Source organism: Pipistrellus kuhlii, unplaced genomic scaffold (genome assembly GCF_014108245.1).
Source record: "Pipistrellus kuhlii isolate mPipKuh1 unplaced genomic scaffold, mPipKuh1.p scaffold_m20_p_53, whole genome shotgun sequence".
NCBI classification, from domain to species: domain Eukaryota; kingdom Metazoa; phylum Chordata; class Mammalia; order Chiroptera; family Vespertilionidae; genus Pipistrellus; species Pipistrellus kuhlii.
The window spans coordinates 1,570,894-1,588,671 of record NW_023425555.1 but is presented as its reverse complement, the minus strand read 5'-3'; the positions used below and the strand labels follow the sequence as shown (position 1 = coordinate 1,588,671).

The following is a 17,778-nucleotide window of genomic DNA, read 5'->3' as shown; positions in this document are numbered from 1 at the left end:
GGCTGTTGCCAGGCATGTCTGCAGTGCTCTGATGTGACCGGCAGAGGGCGTGCAGAGACTGCAGAATCCCTCCGGGCCTCACCCCGGCAAGTGGGAAGCAGGGATTGGGTCCTCTACCCATCCCAGAAGACCCTGCGGTGGGCTTTTGAGGCTTCCAAGGGGCTGGGCTGGCCTGAGAGCACGGCTGTGTATCTTTTTTTCTTTTCATATATATGTGTATTTATTTTTTATTGATTTGAGAGAAACATCCATGTGAGGAACATCTATTGATTGCCTCTCATTCGCACCTAATCAGGGATCAAACCCACAACCTGGTATATGCCCTGACAGGAAATCAAACCCTAACCCTTTCAGTGCACAGGACTGCGTGGCCTTGTATCTTTAACCCTCAGCAGTGCGTGCTCTCCAATGGGAAGGAGCTTAAGCCTTTCTCCAGATTGAACAGCCCCCAAAGGCAGTATGGAGGGGAGGCAGGCAGGCGTGTGTTCAAGTCCAGTCCGTTAGTCAGGTTCAGCCTGTTTTCTCTCCGGAAGGAACCTACATCGCTGTCTTTGTGAACATGCAATAAGATCATGCATGGAAATCTCAGCATGGGGTCTGGTGCTAATCCTCCTCAGTATATGGTAGTTAAAAAGGAATATATGTTCAGGTGTTAAGACCCCAGACTAGGCCTAAGTTCCCCACTTCCATATCAGCCCCTTCATGAAGAGGTGGGACTGGTGGGCCTCTGGGCCTTGCAGCCTCATGCATGCATATCTGTCTGTGTGAGGTGTCTCCATGCACACAGTAGGTGCTTGTGACGTTAATGGCAGTGGCTATTACTGGACACCAAGTAACTTCATCTGTGGAGCAGATTCTAAAGGAGTTTGTGCAAGCGGTAGAGTGGGCGAGGGTGAGCAAGACAAAGACCCAAGCCCTAGATTTACCTGGGGAAGGCAGAGGAGGCTGGCAGTAAAGCAGCAGAGGGTATGTGCTTAGCTTAGCTGACCTAATCTGGCTTCCTGACAGCACAAGAAGGGGGAGGGGGGGTCGTGTTTCCAGGTCAGAGAGACTTTTCAAAGAAGAGCGCCAAGAATCTGGGGGGAATAGTGTTCTGAACAGAAGGAGCAGCAAAACAGAGGCCTGGAGGGCAGAGCAGATGAAAGAAGTGCAGTTTGGCTGCCAGGGAGTGAAGGGGGAGAGGCGAGGCTAGATGTGAAAATGAGTGCCCGTGGGCACGTGTAATGGCACACCTCCAGAGCCCGCTAGGAGGGCCCAGTGTGCAGGGGAAGGCCCCTCAGACTCGCTAATAGCCACCACGTGGGTAACTCTGCCTAGGTGCCCGGAATTGTGCAAAGCACTTCCTGTGCACTACTCCATTAAATCCGTAACAAAGCAGCTGCTATTCTGATGCTCAGGAAGTCAGAGTCCCTCCGTTAACTGCAGAGCCTGTGGAGGGTGGCGCTGGGAGGCCAGGCCCCGTTCCGGAGCCTCCGGGTTCCCATCCGCAGCCTGCGCCCCGGAGGCCTGCCTCCAGCGACCCCGGAGGTCCTGCCGCCCTCGGGACAGGCAAGTGGCCGCCCGAGCCAGTGCGTGGCCTATCGCTTTCAGTTCCTGGGAAGACGGTTAAATACCTCCGAGGGGCCCATTGAAGCGGCGGCCGAGGAGGGGGCGAGCGAGCGACTTTCAAAGGACCTGAATGGGCGGCGGGCCCCTCCCCCCGGGGAGGCCCCGCTTCCTCCGCCTAATGGTATTCTGGCTCGGCCGGCCTTTGGCGGCAGTTTAACCCGAGCCGGGGTGGATTTCTTTCTCACTGATCTCAGCTTGACACCCAATTAGCACAAGAATGGGAGGAGGAAGCCTGCGAGAGGCGCCTCCCAGCCTCCCCGGTCGCACGAGGGGAGCCGGCGGGAAGACAAAGGGCAGCGGGCAGGGGCACCCGCGCCCTCGCCCCCCCCGCAGGCCCCGCCTTTGTCTCCGCAGCAGCTTCAGAAGGGACGGAGGCCGACGCCCGGGCTGGCCGGCTGGCCGGAGAGGACGGGATGGGGCCGGGGGAGCTGGGGGCGGTGGAAGCTTCTGCGGGGTCCCAGGGGGAGGCTCGGGGGAGCTGCCCTGCCAGAGAGAGGTCCAGGGAGGAGGCCAGGAATCCTGAAGCACAGCAGCTGGGGCGAGGCCCGGCATTTAGGGGTTCCAGGGGTCCTGGGCCTCAGCGTTTCTCATTTGAAAAAAGGGGATTGACCTGGCCAGTGAGCTCAGCTAGAGCACCGTACCTATACGCCTAAGTTTTGGGTTTGATCTCCCATCAAGGCACATGCAAGAATCAACGCATGAACGCATAAGTTAGTGGGACAGCAAATCAATGTTTGTTTCCTCCTGCCTCTTTCTAAACTCAATAAAAAAATTTTTTTTTTCAAAAATAAGACTCATAGTCCCTGTGAGCAAGCAACCTGGTAATTCATGTAAAACACCTGGCAGGTGCAATGTGGGCATGGAGTGGCGTAGGCTCGGGGGCAGAATGAGTCCCCGGCACTCACAGAATGGCAGATTTATCCGGAAGGCAGCTCCCAGTCTCCGGGGCTAAGCCAGGAGAAGCTGGTGGCCCCGCCTGTGGAGATGGGGAAGGATCCCCACTGCTCCGGGAGGGAGGGAATCTGGCTTTCCCAGCACCGGCTCCCTCCCCACCCCCACAATTCCTTTGGATTGGGGTTTAGTAGTGACCTCCGGGGCTGGATTAGGGGCCTCCTTCTGCTCCTAGTGTCCCCCCTACCTCCTGCTCCCCCTTCATGACGCTGACTGTGCTGTGTGCTCTGTTTCTGGTTTTTAAAAATATGTTTTTATTTATTTCAGAGAGGAAGGGAAAGGAGAGAGAGAGAAACATCAATGATGAGAGAGAATCATTGCTCAACTGCCTCCTGTATGTCCTCTACTGAGAATCGAGCCCGCAACCCAGCCATGTGTCCCCAATGATCGGAATTGAACCGTGATCTCCTGGTTTATAGGTTGATACTCAACAACTGAGTCTGGGTTGTTGTTGTTGTTTGTGTTTGTTTTTTTAAAAATCCTCACCTGAAGATATTTTTTTCCCATTAATTTCTAGAGTAGAGGGGGGGGGTGGAGAAAGAGAGAGAAACATCAAAGTGAGAGTGACAAATCAGTTGGTGCCTCCTGCACATGTCCATACAGGGACTGGAGAACCTGTAACTAAGGTATGTGCCCTTGACCCTTTGGTTCCTGGTCCGGTGCTCTAACCACTGAGCAGGAGCCAGGGCCATTTTATACTTTTTTTTTTTTCTTTTTTCTTTTTTTTTTTTAATATATTTTATTGATTTTTCACAGAGAGGAAGAGAGAGGGACAGAGAGCCGGAAACATTGAGAGAGAAGCATCAATCAGCTGCCTCTTGCACACCCCCCAAAGGGGATGTGCCCGCAACCAAGGTACATGCCCTTGACTGGAATCGAACCCGGGACCCTTCAGTCCGCAGGCCAACGCTCTATCCACTAAGCCAAACCGGTTTCGGCTATACATTTTTTTTTTTCTTTTCATCTGTGTCTCCTAGAACAGTGGTTGCCAACCTTTCAGACCTCACGGACCACCAGTCGGTGACTGCTGACCTAGAACATCAGCCCTTGAGGGCAGGGACCCCATTGGTTTTGTTCACCATTGTATTCCCTGCACAGCACTGCCTGGCACTTAATGCGTGCTCAGTGAATGTTTGTGAAATGGATGAAGCTCTTCAAATGCTCCTCAGCTCTCCAGTTCAAGAGGTGGGAGTTCCCAGGGCTGAGGATAGTCAACTCAGAGGTAGGCTGGGATCAGAGGCCCAAAGAACTCCTGAATGACTTCTGGGAAGGCCCTTGTCTTGTTAGCAAAGAGAAGCCCATTAAATGATTTTGAGCAGGGGAGTGATATGTGTTCATTCATTCATTCATTCATTCAGCAAGCACTTACCAGACCCCAAACAATGTGCAATATAAATACCATGAGTTAGGGATCAAAAATGAATCAGGCAAGGTTTATACGCTGGGGGAGCTGGATCCAGTGAAATAATCTAAGAAGAATATTTTTGTTGAAAGGACTTTAAGATCCTTTGGTTCTGAGGCGGGGGGGGGGGGGGGGGGGGGGGAGATCCTTTGGTACTAAACCTTTTTTCTAGATTGGGGAAACTGAGTTCCAGAGAGGAGGTGTGACCTATCCAACATGGTGACTGTGGGCCTCTCCGTTTACATGGGATTCCTTTGCAGTTTGAGAACCAGGGCTGGGTCTCATTTGTCCAAATTTGGTGACTGGATGTAGGAGAGGGTGCAGAACAATGTCCAAGGTTTTCTGTTTGAGTGTTGCAGTGGGGGGCAGTGGTATATTTGAGAAGGGGAACACAGTGAGAGCTTTTTTGGGGAAAGGCACTGAGCCAAAAACTCATTTAGTCCTCACAAAACCCCTATGAAGTCGGGGCTGTTATTATCCCTGTTTTATGGACGAGGAAACTGAGGCACGAAGAAGTTTAGGGACTTGCCCAAAGATACAGCTAGGAAGTGGTGGGGCCCAGATATTAAGCTGGCAGTTGAACTCAACCTTTAACCATTACATCATTCTGCCCTTAACCAGCAGACTGCACCACCATCCTCTACCAGTGCCCAGCTCGATTTTGGAAGCGCTGTGGTTTACATACCCTGAGACATCCACTTCACTCCATTTGTGCCCGGAGCTTCTGTACCAGGCTCCAGCGGTCTCCCCGTCTCCTTCCTTGTTCCTCTCCGAACCATTCTCCACACTGCAGCCAGAAAGATATCTTACAACAGTTCTAATGTCGCCCCCTCTTAAAACTCTCCAAAGGCCACCCAGTGTCCTTAGAATAGAGACTGAAATTCTTCCCTGGCTCACAAGGCATGACTTGATCCCTGCCCCCTTTCCTAGCCTCATGTTTGATCAGGTCCTCTGTTCCCCAGTTTGCACCTTCCGGTCTTGTTGATCCAGCATGCTCTCCCACCCACAGCCTATGCACCTTCCGTTCTCCATACTGGAACGCTCCCGGAGGTTTCTCTCCCCTGACATCCACCTCGATAATTCTCAGGCTTTAAAAGCTCAGCTCAAACTGAGTCACTTCTTTGAGGTTTTTTACATTTACTAGGAAGGCTGATATGTTTACATGATCAGTGTTAGTTTCCCCCACTAAACTGTGGTTGCCCCATTGCAGGATGGTTCACCACTGCACCCACAGCACCCACCAAGATGCCTGGTCCACAGAGGACGGGCAATAAATAGCTACAGACTGAGTGAAATGGGGGGTTGGATGGCGAGCCGATAGCCCAGGAGAGAGATTTCTGGGCTGTAAATAAAGATTGGAGGGGTCAATCTTTATTTACAGAATAAAGTGGACGGGCTCGCGCAAGCGGTGTGCGGACAAGATATTTGTAACTAATCCCAAGACACACAGTAACGTGGCTCACAGTCGCTGCGCAAAGATGCGGCGGGCTCTCCTCCGCCCGGCTGTGGCTTCCAAGTCGCTGTCTACCTTGGGGGTCTGAGCCCCTTCCCTAAAGGACGGAGAGGGACCAACTCAAAGGACCACCCCCTGCCCCGGCCCCGTGACCTGCCCCGCCCACTCGGGGCCTTTCTCCAATAGCTGAGGACAACGGCTCCCTGGGCACCGCCTCTTCCGTGCGCGGAACCGGAAGTGTGGCGGGAGCGCCGGAAGTTGAAGGGAGTTTCCTGCGACCTCGGCTTCCTCAACATGGCAGCGCCCTTATCAGTGGAGGTGGAGTTCGGGTGAGTCACAGAGTTGGGGGCGCCGTGGGGGTGGATGGAAGTCTTCAGGCCCAGGACGCCTCTCCCTCTGCTTTGGGGCCTGTCGTGACCGAGTGTCTGAGGTTTCTGGCGCGTTCTCTGAGCTACGCCACCCGCCTTGGAGGGTCTGAGAGGCTTGGTCTCCTTTGGCGACGGGGCCGTAAGTCCGGGAATAGAGGCGCACGTCCGGGCGTGGAGGTGCGCCCCGGACACTCCTCAGTGGCCTCCATCCTGCCGGACTCAAAAGGCGTGATGGTTGGCAGGCGTGCTACGTCCCTTCTTTGCCAACCCCGTTTTGGACCAGGCCCATGTGTCTGGCACCTGATGTGGAGCCGAGAAGGACCACCTACACTCATGCATTCTTTTTTTCTGGCAGCAAGTCCCCTTACACGGTTCTTGAAGCCTTGATTCTCGTGGGATGTGTGGCCAAGACGAGACTCCTTCTCTTTCGCAAGATGTGTGGTGTTAAACACACCTCAGCCCCGTTTAGGACGTTCAAGAAATGGACTGAGACTGTCAGAGGTCAGGTGGAGATACAGGGATAAGCAGTGCAGTGGAGAAGACTAACCCTGAGAATACAGTATGCACAGATGAAAAGTACAGGAGTTGGAGTATGCATAACATCAGCTGAAGAAACAATGATCAGAGAGGATGCCTCCTCAAACCACTATTCTCTGTCCTCTATATATGATTTCAGAGCTCCGAGAAACTGCAGAGCTTAGAAGGCAAAGGAACTGAGACCCTAAGAGATGGGTGGTGTAATTTCCAGTCATATGGAAGCTGTGTGTGTGTGTGTGTGAGAGAGAGAGAGAGAGTGAGAGAGAGTGGGGGTGTGGGGAGGACTGTAAACAAGCCAAGGCTTATGTGAAAAGAAAAGTCTGAAATGGAAATCTAAAACCTCTGTCCCTAAATGCCTTTTCTTATATTGGATGCCCCCAGTTTCTTTCATGCTCTCCCTTCATTGGGTAGTTTATTCATTAGTCATTTATTAGTGCCTACCATGTGCCCAGGCAGTGAGCCAGACACAGGATACAAAGATAAACAGAACTCTGTCCATGTTCTCCAGTGTTCAGCATTTCTGGCCCTTAGGAGGAGGCAGTCTCATGAATGTTAAATGCATTTTAATTGATGTTGTCTAGTCCCTTGGATTCAGTTAGGACCATACTGGTTTGGACTCCTGATTATTTTGTTTCACTGACCCTTGGCCCAGCCATGGCCTCCATAGCATAGAGGTTCTAGGAGATCCCTGCTGCTTTGACAGGCCTTAGCAGAGCTGAAAATGGGAAAGCTGCCGACTGCCAGTGTTAAGGTTTACAGCCAACCTAACCTTTCAGTCTCACTGAGTCAGACATGGTATTTGTTGAACAAAAATGTCTTCTGTCTGTCAGCAGTAGGGAATTCCTGTGAAGAAAATATGGTCCTTGCCCTCCAGAGCTTATAGACTAGCTTAATTACCCCTTTCCTGGCTGGATTATGTCTAGCCTCAGCCTCCCTTATCCCCAAGAGCAACAGTGAACCCCAAAAATTCCTGCACCCTTTTACCCACCTCCTAACACCTCCATCCACCACCACAGTGTCCCATGAGAATCGCAGCCTCTCAGGAAAGCAGGAATGCCCAAGATGCGTACCAAACCCAAATACCTTCTCTCTCTGTTCTTTTCTCAATGCCTGGTCTTGTCCCAGGCCTTTCTTTAATTTCCTACGATTCTTAGCAGACTCCCCTCACCCTTCACTCCGAACCTTAGCAGATCTGCATAGAAACTGCCACTGTGATCCTTGAAGAGTCTGTGTGCGGACTTAGCCTCTCCCCCTTGGGCAGATGTCCTTCCAGTCCTACCAGCTCTGATCCAGAAGACCACTTATACGTTTCTCACTCGTAACCAGTTCTGCCATCCTTTGTCTTCCCTCCTCAACTGTCCTGAGCAGACCATTTTCTTCGGTCACACAGGATTCAAAGTCTGTAGTAGAGGTGTGTTTTGTTCCTGTGGTGCAGATGTGAGATTCCCTCCTCCTTTTCTCTTTTCCTCCTTCCTGAGTCTGGAGGGATTGACAAAGGGAGGGAACGAAGTTAGAGAAGAATTGGGAGAAATGGGCATTTTCACTCATGGCAAACTGAGTGCCCGTTGTGTGTCAGGCCTTGTTTTAGGCAGAGCTTGCATTCCACCTGGCAGAGGAGAAATAAATTTTGAAGAATATAAGATAAGCCCAGCCGGTGTGGCTCAGTAGTTGAGCATCAACCTGTGAACCAGGAGGTCACAGTTCGATTCCTGATCAGGGCACATGCCCAGGTTGCAGGCTCGATCCCCAGTAGGAGGGTGCAGGAGGCAGCCGATCAATGATTCTCTCTCATTGATGTTTCTATCTCCGTCTCTCTTCCTTTCTGAAAACAATAAAAATATGTTCATATATGTATGTACGTTTGTGTGTGTGTGTGTGATAAGAAGATGATAAGCTAGAAAAAGTGAAGGCAATTTTGCGAATGTCTATACTAGTCACTGGTACCAAGAAACACTCCCACCAAGAACTGAGGAGTGGAAGAAAGATGAGGTATCTTAAGATACAATTCCTTAACTGACTCTGAAAAGCAAACTCTGTCAGACATAAGAGTCTGGCTTTGGTTCTCTAATGGGGCCAAAACAGGTCCCTTGCCTGCCTCTCTGTGTCACTCCAGGCTGGGCACACACCTTATTCCCCCCCAGGTGTGCTGTCAGCAGAAACCCCTCTCGGTGAGCTAGCGAACCCAGCAGTGGCAGGTCACTCTCTGAGTCAGGTCACTCTCTGGTTCTCTTCATCTGCCTGTGAAGGGAAACACAGGCTCAGCCTCTGAGCCTGGCACCACCAGGTTTGGCCATTCTTGGTTGTTTGCCTGGGTCCCAATGTCTCCAGCTCCCACCCCTTTTCTCTGACCCCCCAATTTCCGAGCCCCTTGCCTGTGGCCCTCCCCCACCCCAGCTGCTGCACGTGCCAGCCCCCACCCAGGGGGAACGAGGCGCTTGGAAGGGGATAAATGAAGGCTCTGTGCAGGCTTGCAGCTGAGATGGCCCTGCGCGCCGCCACAGATGGGCCTCCTCTCCCCCTCCACATTTCTGCATCGACAAAGCATAACCTTGTTTGGACGACAGTCGCCCCATGTTTCCCCGTGACAATGCTCGCCTTGCCTTTGCCTCCCAGCAGAATGTCTCAGGACATCTCTGTTCTCTGACATTGGGCAAGAGGGGTAGGGAGGGCGGCCTCGCATCTTGTTAGGGCCTGTTAAGGCCTTCTCAGTTAAGTCTGCGTGGACTCTGGAGACCCAGGGGGAGAGCAGGATGGGGCATCGAAAGAGTCCTGGTGTCCACACCATCAGCCCAGGCTTCTGGAGTTGTCAGCCTTCACTTGGTTTGTTCAGAAGTGAACCAAATCCTGCCCTCAAGGGGCTTTCTGACCTTTGGGGGGGGGGGGGGCGGGGGTTTCTGCTAAGGCTGCCAGGGCTAAGCAGAAACCAGTTAGACTTCAAAACTTAGTTCAGCCACTGCCTCTCTGTCTTTAGATAAGTCACTGCTTCAGGCTCCTGCTTCTCCCTTGGATGGCGTCAATAATGTCTGCCTCGCTTCCTTCCCTGGGATGCCCTGAGGATGAGATGAGATGAAGAATGGTCTTGTAAATTGCCAAACCTGGTGAAATCTCTTACCTCCGGCACTGTGGTGTGCCACCAGCCAGCAGTGGTTGGCACAGCAGGGCCATTCCAAACCCTCACCTGGCCACATACAGGGTCTGCAGTGTAACTCATGTGGCGTCTCCACATTTTCTGTAGATGGAAAGGCTAAGGCTTGAGAACATGGAGTCACATGCCCAGGGTCTGGGTGTCAGGTAGGAGTGAAGGCTGGTCTCCATCTCGGGGCGGAAAGCATCAACTTGAACCTGTATGCTAAGCTGCCTCTTGAGAAAGCAGAGGAGTAAAAACAAGAGTCTGCAATCGGATACTGGGTTATTGGTAAAAATGATTTATATCCTCCTTTACCACATCAGGAAGTCACATTGGAGAATCAGTCACTGGTACTCACGGTGTTCCTGAACCATGGATCTCGGCATCTCGTGGGCTTCGGTGCCAGCCCCCTCCTCAGTTTTCATCCTCAGCGAGGTGTTTGCAGGAACTGACTGGCTGTCTTTCTCTGGCCCTCCTTTACAGAGGTGGCGCGGAGCTCCTGTTCGACGGTGTGAAAAAGCATCAGGTCACCTTGCCTGGCCAGGAGGAGCCCTGTGAGTACGGGTATCTGAGCCCCTCTCTGGTACACTGGGCGGGCGTCTACGGGTCATTCAACCCCGTTCAGGTGGGAATAGTCAGATTTCCTGGCCAGAGGGAAGGAGGAAGAGAGACCACCAGAGTACCCTTCCCCATCCTCTCTCAGACCAGCCAGCTTTGCAGGAAGGTGATGGGGTACCTATCGTGTTTCCCCAAAAATAAGACATCCTCCGAAAATAAGACCTAGCGCATGGAAAAATAAGATCTTTGGGAGCAAAAATTAATATAAGACTCTGTCTTATTTTCGGGGAAACAGGGTAAGTCTTTATGAATGTGGGTGAAGTGTGTATCCCCTTAGGACCTTAGGCTGTGCCCTCACCTCTCTTAGATTTAGTGTTCTTATCTGTGAAGTGGGCTTGGTAATCTCTAGCTCTCATGGTTGTTAAAGGGAGCATCTCTACTAATTTAATTTTTAAAACATTTTCCTTTATTGAGAGAGGAAGGAACAGAGAAATGTTGATTTGTTGTTCTACTTATTTATGGATTCATTTGTTGCTTCTTGTATATGCCCTGATCAGAAATTAAACCCGCAGTCTTGGTGTATCAGGATAATGCTTTAACCAACCAAGCTACTTTATTCTTATTACTAGAGGCCTGGTGCACAAAATTCATGCATGGGAGGGTCCCTCAACCTGGCCTTCACCCTCTCCAATCCGGGACCCCTCGGGGGATGTCCAACTACAGTTTAAATGGCACTCGGACATCCCTCTTACAATCCAGGACCGCTGGCTCCTAATCACTCAGCTGCCTGCCTGCCTGATCGCTTCTAACTGCCTCTGCTTGCTGGCCTGCTTGCCCTCCTAACTGCCCCCCCTGCTGGCCTGGTTGCCCCCTAACTGCCCCCCTGCTGGCCTGGTCACCCCCTAACTGTCCAGAAGGAAGTCGGACGTCCGGAAGATGTCCAGTCAACCTGGTCTAATTAGCATATCACCCTTTTATTAGTATAGATATGGCAGCAGAGAGATGTTCTCAAGAAGGTGGGAATCTTCAACGAGAATGGGGAAATGCACTTGGGCTCACATTATGGTAAGAGGATTTAGATGAGAAAAAGATAGCCAGCTAAAAAGGAGGCTGGAGGAGGGAGGATGACTGAGGGAGACAATGGGCTTTTTTCATTTGTCCATTTAAATACTTGCTCATCTTTCTTTAACAAACATACACTGAGCACTTGCTGTGTGGCAGACCGTGTACCAGGCACTGGGGAGACAGCATGAATGAGAGCCAGTCCCTGCCTTCAAACTCGGGGGGGGGGGGGGGGGGGGGGGTGTTGAAGAGGTCCAGCTGGGTAAATATCAGTGTAGCCTAGAGGCAGGGTGGTATCACCGTGGAGATACACCACGTTCCTAGCTGTGAGTCCTCCCCAGAGAAGAATGCTCAGGACTGAGAGCCCATTTTACCTAGGGCCTAGGCGCTTCAGGGGAGAAGAGGACATCAGTCAGTAGGAGGCAGGGGAATGAGGTTCCTGGAAGCAGGCAGAGGAAAAAAATCAGTGAGGATTGACAGGATTCTTCCAGAACTGGATGTTCATCTGCCAGGAATCCAACAATTATTCCCCAGATCCCCTGGCTGCCACGGCTATCTCTGATCCTCCCTCGGGTCTGAGAGCAGTGGCACAAGGTAGGTCCACGTGTCACATTCAGAGGTTGGGGGTCACTCACCAAGGAACAGGGTAGGGATGAGGCTGGGTTAAATGTCAGGGTTGTGGGATTGTGTGTGTCCTCGGTAGGGAAAGAGCCAGGATGATGAAGGTGATTGTTTCTTAGTTTGACAGATGGCCATGCAACTTTGAGAGGGAGAAAGAGGCTCTCAGAAGAAGCTTTAAAGACCTGGCTGGGCAGTGATTAAAATACCACAAATTGCCGAGACCAGTTTGGCTCAATGGATAGTGCGTCGACTTGGGGACTGAAGGGTCCCGGGTTCGATTCCGGTCAAGGGCATGTACCTTGGTTGCGGGCATATCCCCAGTAGGGGGTGTGCAAGAGGCAGCTGATCGATGACTCTCTCTCATCGATGTTTCTAACTCTCTATCTCTCTCCCTTCCTCTCTGTACAAAATTAATAAAATATATTAAAAATAAATAAATAAATAAAAATAAAATAAAATAAAATACCACAAATTATTACTTATTTTCCCCTCCATTTGCATGGCACGAATGTCCCCAAGTTTAATAATTCCAGCCCTTTTTATTTATTCATTGGCCAAATGCTCACCGAATGCTAGTACTTTATTCTTTCCTGTGGTTGGCCTGTATTATTTTGAGTGCCTCCTTTGTGCCAGACATAGTACTAGTTACTGGGTATTTGGTGGTAATGGAACAGATATGGTTCTTGCCCTAATAATGGAGCTTACGAAGTGGTGCCAGGCAATAAACAAGTAAATACAATACATAAGACATAAATGCAGGTGGTTGTCACGGGCCTGAGAGTAGAAGGGTGCTGTGAGTTAGACGACAGCCTCTTTAAAGAGGTGACCTGGCGGCTAAGCCCTGAGGATGAAAGGAGCCGGCCCAGTAAATGGGAGGACAGCAGAGGCCTGGGGCTGCTTCAAGCAAAGCAGACAGCACTTGGGAAGGCCCGGGTGAAAGGCCTCAGGATGGTCAAGGGACTGAGGTCCAGTGTCGTGAGGGGCGCGGGCTGAGTTTGGCATGGTTGGCAAAGCCCCAATTGGTTGTGCGCATAATTGTCACAGATTCCTAGGCGGTAGCTGTCATTCCGTTTTTAAAAGTGGCCACCCAAACTCAGGTGTCACGTGTCTTCCTCCAAATCATACAATTATTTTTTTTAAATATATTTATTGATTTTTTTACTGAGAGGAAGAGAGAGGGATAGCGAGTTAGAAACATCGATGAGAGAGAAACATCAACCAGCTGCCTCCTGCACACTTCCCACTGGGGACATGTCCGCAAACAAGGCACACACCCTTGACTGGAATTGAACCCGGGGCCCTTCAGTCTGCAGGCCAACGCTCCATCCACTGAGCCAAACCAGTTAGGGTCATACAGTTATTTAAATGGCAGAGCTGGGATTCAGAACCAGATTTCAGGGTCTCCAGAGTCCTTGCATAGTGCCTCTAACTCATCATCATTTACCCTAAGAGGCTCCCTGACTCACGTAACATCTCACACCTGCAGTGTACTTTACAGTTTTTACACTTTGATTCATTTATATTCCTGCTTTCAACAGCTACTTATTTTGATTCTCATAATGACCCCAGTAAATATTATCCATCACCAAGGAAACCAAACCAAGAGAAAGGAGACCTGTCCAGAGTTACTCAAGTAGGGAGGGTGGGCTAACCAGGTTTTTGATCCCTCGCCCTCCATTTGCTGCCTAGCCTTCCCTCTGAATGACAGAAAAGGAGGCTGGAGGGAAGTGGAAACGGGCCCTTTGCTCAGTCTTTGGGCCCCTGGCTGTTACTCTACCTCTGGTTCCCATTTTGCCCTGCTGTGCCCAGAGGCTTGGGTCACATCACAGCCACAGGGCTGGTTGGCAGCGGCCAGGCCTTACCCTGGCACCCGGGAGCCCAGCAGTTGCCACTGGGAGAGTCTTACTCTTCTCCCAGGCCCGTGCCCAGATCTGTTGTCTGGCAGCCTTCCCAGCCCAGGGGCTGCCACTTGGCCAAGTAGGTCCTGCAGGCTCCAGCAGAGAAAACAGCAGCCATAAGTTTATGGGTTGTGACACGTCTCACAAACAAGGAAACTCCAGGGCCCTGGGTCTGGGGCCAGGGGACAGCTTCCAACCCGGCGGCCAGTTTGGGGGAAGAGGATGGGCAAAGCCAAAGTGGGTGACACTGCAAGAGCCGAGCCTGGCGCTGCACGATAGCGAGTCACTTCCCTCTGTGAGCCTGGCTTCCGTCTGTAAGCGGAAGGGGGGCTGGGTCTCATCTTCGTTGGTTCGGTTATTATCTATCAGACATCTACCTTTGGAAACATTACTTCCAAGGCAAGTGTACCATTCCGGGCAGCAGGGATAGGGAACATCTGGTCTGTGGCCACATAGGGTCCAGGAAACCATTTGGTCTGGCCCTGCCAAGGCATTAGGAGTGAGTTCATTAAATGTTTGACCAAATCTAAGAGGTAATTTTTAAGTTGATAAATGTGTATGGCCCACAAATGATGCTGTAAATACACCAATGACCTTTGGCAGAAAAAAAGGTTCCCCACCACTGTTGCAGGGCGGCATCTTAATAGCCATTTCCATGGAACAGATCATCTGGGCACCCACCAGCTTTGGGCATTGTGGCCGCTGGCTTTTATGCTTCAAGGATCCCTTCAGCTCAAGGCTTCCAGCCTGTGCATGGTCAGTGGCCTGGAGCAAACCCGAAACACCAGTAGACAGGCTGCCCCACCAGGGGCAATACCTGCCCTGACCCCCCGGGGGGAGACGCGTTGGCCTCACCTTTCCCTGCCCCTCTTCCTCTGTCCCGCCATTGTGCTAAAGGCTGGCTGATGGGGAGGGTAGGAGCCGGAGGGCTCCCTGTGCTTTAAACTGCTTAGTATGCATTTCACAGCCTCTCTGGGCCAGCTGTTCCTTTCTTTGCTCTCGGCCTGTTTGCAGATCCCCTCCCCACTGCCATCCTCTCCCCCTCAACCCCCCCCCCCCAGTCCCTGTGCAAAATTGCTTTTGAAAAGATCCACTTTCTGCTTAATTAAACAATGAGGAGCGTCCCTTTGCACATCTGTAAACCTCCTTCTGAGGCCAGTTTAGCCCACAAACTGCTCCTTTCTTACCCCCTTTCACTTGTAAATGGACCCTCTGATGTTCCCTCTACCCTCTCTTCTCTTTTATTCCCCCCATCCCAGCTCATTCTTTGCCCTTTTCAACTGAGGCCTGGGGTGGGCTCCCAGAAGAGCCTTGTCTTGGAGCCCCGTAGACTTGGTGGGGACTTGAGTGGTTTAACCTGTGGAAGAGAAAATTCAGGATCCATCTCTCCCAAATGCGCAAGGCAGGCGTGGGGTGAGGGGACACATTTGTTGGCCTGGTCCCCGTGGACCAGCCAGGCTCAGTGGGAATGACAGGAAGATAGATTTCTGGTTGGGGGAAACGCTCCCTGAAGCGTTCAGAGGCTGGATGAGGGTCTGTTGCAGCCAGGATTCAATATCTGATAAGACCTTGAGATTGTTCTCTTTCAGCCTGAGAATCTAGGCTTGACACTGGTAGTGGTGGTGGGGGCTATAACAGTGGTAACCAGTGTTCCCAGACAAGGAAAGTCCAGCAGGGTGAGGGGTGAGGGTGGAGCCCTTTTAGGTGCTCTCTAAGGGGCATGCACGGTGCCCTATTGCCAGCAGCTTTTCGGAGGCTCTGGACGCCCAGAGGATAAGGACTCCTAACTCACTGGGCAAATGTACATTTTAAAAAAATATATATATATATATTTTTTTTTTAATTGTTTTTTTACAGAGAGGAAGGGAGAGGGATAGAGAGCTAGAAACATCGATGAGCTGCCTCCTGCACACCTCCTACCAGGGATGTGCTCGCAACCAAGGTACATGCCCTTGATTGGAATCGAACCTGGGACCTTTCAGTCTGCAGGCCGACACTCTATCCACTGAGCCAAACCGGTTTTGGCAGCAAATGTACATTTGTCCTGTGTGTGTGATGCCGTGTTGGCCTGCTGCTAGCCTTAGGCCTGAGTCCTCACAGCAACTCTTTGGTGGTTGGATTCTCATTCCAAATTGTCGGAGGATGACATGAGGCTTAGAGGGGTAAAGTGACTTCCTATCCAAGGCCATCTAGCACACACTTCCGGCCCCAGAAACCAAATCCTTAACCACTCCGCCACAGAGCAGCAAGCAGCCCCGTCACTTATCACTGCTTTTCCCCAGTGGGCAGGCCAGCCCAGGCCTCTAGCACTCAAGGCCTCGGGATGTGGTTCCTTCTAGCCGGTTTGGCAGCATCATAGGGTCTGAACATCTAAAATAGAGAGAAGGCCAGTGTCAGGGACTCCATCACACTCTCCAAGTTAGTGACTCCTCCCGGGGGGGTGAGGGGGTTTCAGTTGGTTGGAGTATCGTCCCATACACCAAAAGGTTGTGGGTTCGATTCCTAGTCAGGGCACATACCTAGGTTGCACTTCAATCCCCAGTTCAGGCATGTATGGTTGGCAATCCAGTGATGTTTCTCTCTCCCTTGCTCTCTCTAAAATCAATAAAAGCATATCCTTGGATGAGGATTTTAAAAAAGAAAGGTAGTGAATTGCACAAAAAAATCCCAGCTAATCCCAGCACTGTCTGATTAATGGTTGGCTGACTGTACCCCATTCTTCAAAGTGGTCTGAGCATGTCCCCAGGGTGCTGACCCCGGGCAGAGTGTAGAAGCTCTGGGCATCGAGAAGGGCAGAAGGTATAGGTTCTTCTGAATCACAGAATTACAGCATTGATATGCCGGGCACAGTGCCATGGGCTTTATGTGAATCATCTCACTCGATCCTCACAACCGTCCTGAGAGACTCTTAACAACCCCATTTCGCAAAGAAGGAAGCTGAGGCTCATGAAACCTTTACTCAAGGTCACATGACCAGAAGTGATGGAGTCCAGGGCTGTTCGTAAGGCTCTGTGCTGTGTGCTGGGCCCGCGCTGGGTCCTCAGCACTCTGGTACTGGTGACTGTCCTACATTTGAGCTGAATCTTGCTACTTGTGTCGGGGCAGAGAAACACGGAGAACAGTTCCAGGCAGCGTGGGTTCTGTGCCCTCGGAGCATGGATTTGGTGAATTCCCCTGGGGTTCACGGGGAGAGTGAAGTCTCTGCCAGATCTGGCCCCTGACACCGTTTATGCCAATCTTCTTGCCTTCTCTTGAACCTGCCAATTCCTTCCTGCCTCAGGTCTTCCCATATGTTCTTCCTTCTGCTCCCCCATCCTACCCTCATTCTTCAGGCCTCAGCATCAATGTTAACATCCTCAGAAAAGTCTTCCCAGTCCTACACAAAGGAGCATTTATCATCACTCATTCAATAAGCAATGTCTGGCTTGTCAGCTCCATGAGGATAGGCCGTGTCTGTCTTGCTCACCCCCATCTCCCTAGCACCTGCCACTACTAGTTGCTCAGTAAATATTTATATTGAGAACGATTGCATGGGATCCCGGCAGGAAAAACACCCTCTGTAGCAGCGGGAAGGCAGGAGGACACAGTGGGAAGGTAAAAGTGAGATTCCCCAGAGCCATCCTCAAGCCACCAGCCCCTGGCTCTGCTTAACCCTTCCTGCTCCCCTGGGTGCCTTTGGAAGCCGACCATCTGGCTTGGAGGCCATTTGCATATTGTCTGGGCCTCAGCAAGCCTAGCAAGATGTCCCTGGGGGGGAGGGGGTGTTTGAGGCCAGGCCTAGTGGCCCTTGCAGCCTGCTCTGAGTCCTATCTCTCCCCACCCCCAAATCCAGGCATGGGGGAACAATAAGAATGGTGATGCGGTGGCCTCACCATGGTAACAGGTTATCAAGAATGTGGGCAGGCCTGAGGGGTGCAGTGGAGGGAGGGAATGACCTCAGCAAAGAGGAGCATCATGATAAATGAGCCAGCACCGCAGCAGACTCACCCCGAGCCCACCCCTCTGGGACTGCAGGATGGTGCCATCACTCTGATGACCCCGGCCTGACTACTATCCCCCCCCCCCCCCCCCAGCATCTCCAGAGTGAAATGGCGGCCCCTTCCTTTTACACAACTGGGGCTGGTTCTGTACCGGACGGCCAGGTTGTGGAGGTGCAGCTGGTGGCCTGAGGGCCAGGCCCTGCCCAGTCCCTC

General features: G+C 51.7%; 1 protein-coding gene across 6 annotated transcripts in view; it reads left to right on the top strand.

The window, feature by feature from the left end:
- Nucleotides 1–5,600: 5,600 nt before the first annotated feature.
- Nucleotides 5,601–17,778, top strand: part of URM1 (ubiquitin related modifier 1) — a 41,305-nt gene continuing 29,127 nt past the window's right edge. For 2 of the 6 annotated variants that reach the window (XM_036416278.2, XM_045573666.1), the window contains exons 1-2: nt 5,611–5,743; nt 9,930–10,000. In XM_036416278.2, coding sequence (XP_036272171.1) covers nt 5,709–5,743; nt 9,930–10,000 — 106 coding nt within the window. In that variant the 5' untranslated portion in view covers nt 5,611–5,708. Of the gene's footprint in view, nt 5,744–9,877; nt 10,001–17,778 lie in introns of all 6 variants that reach the window. The other 4 variants (XM_045573664.1, XM_045573667.1, XM_045573668.1 and 1 more) reach the window with 3 other exon arrangements.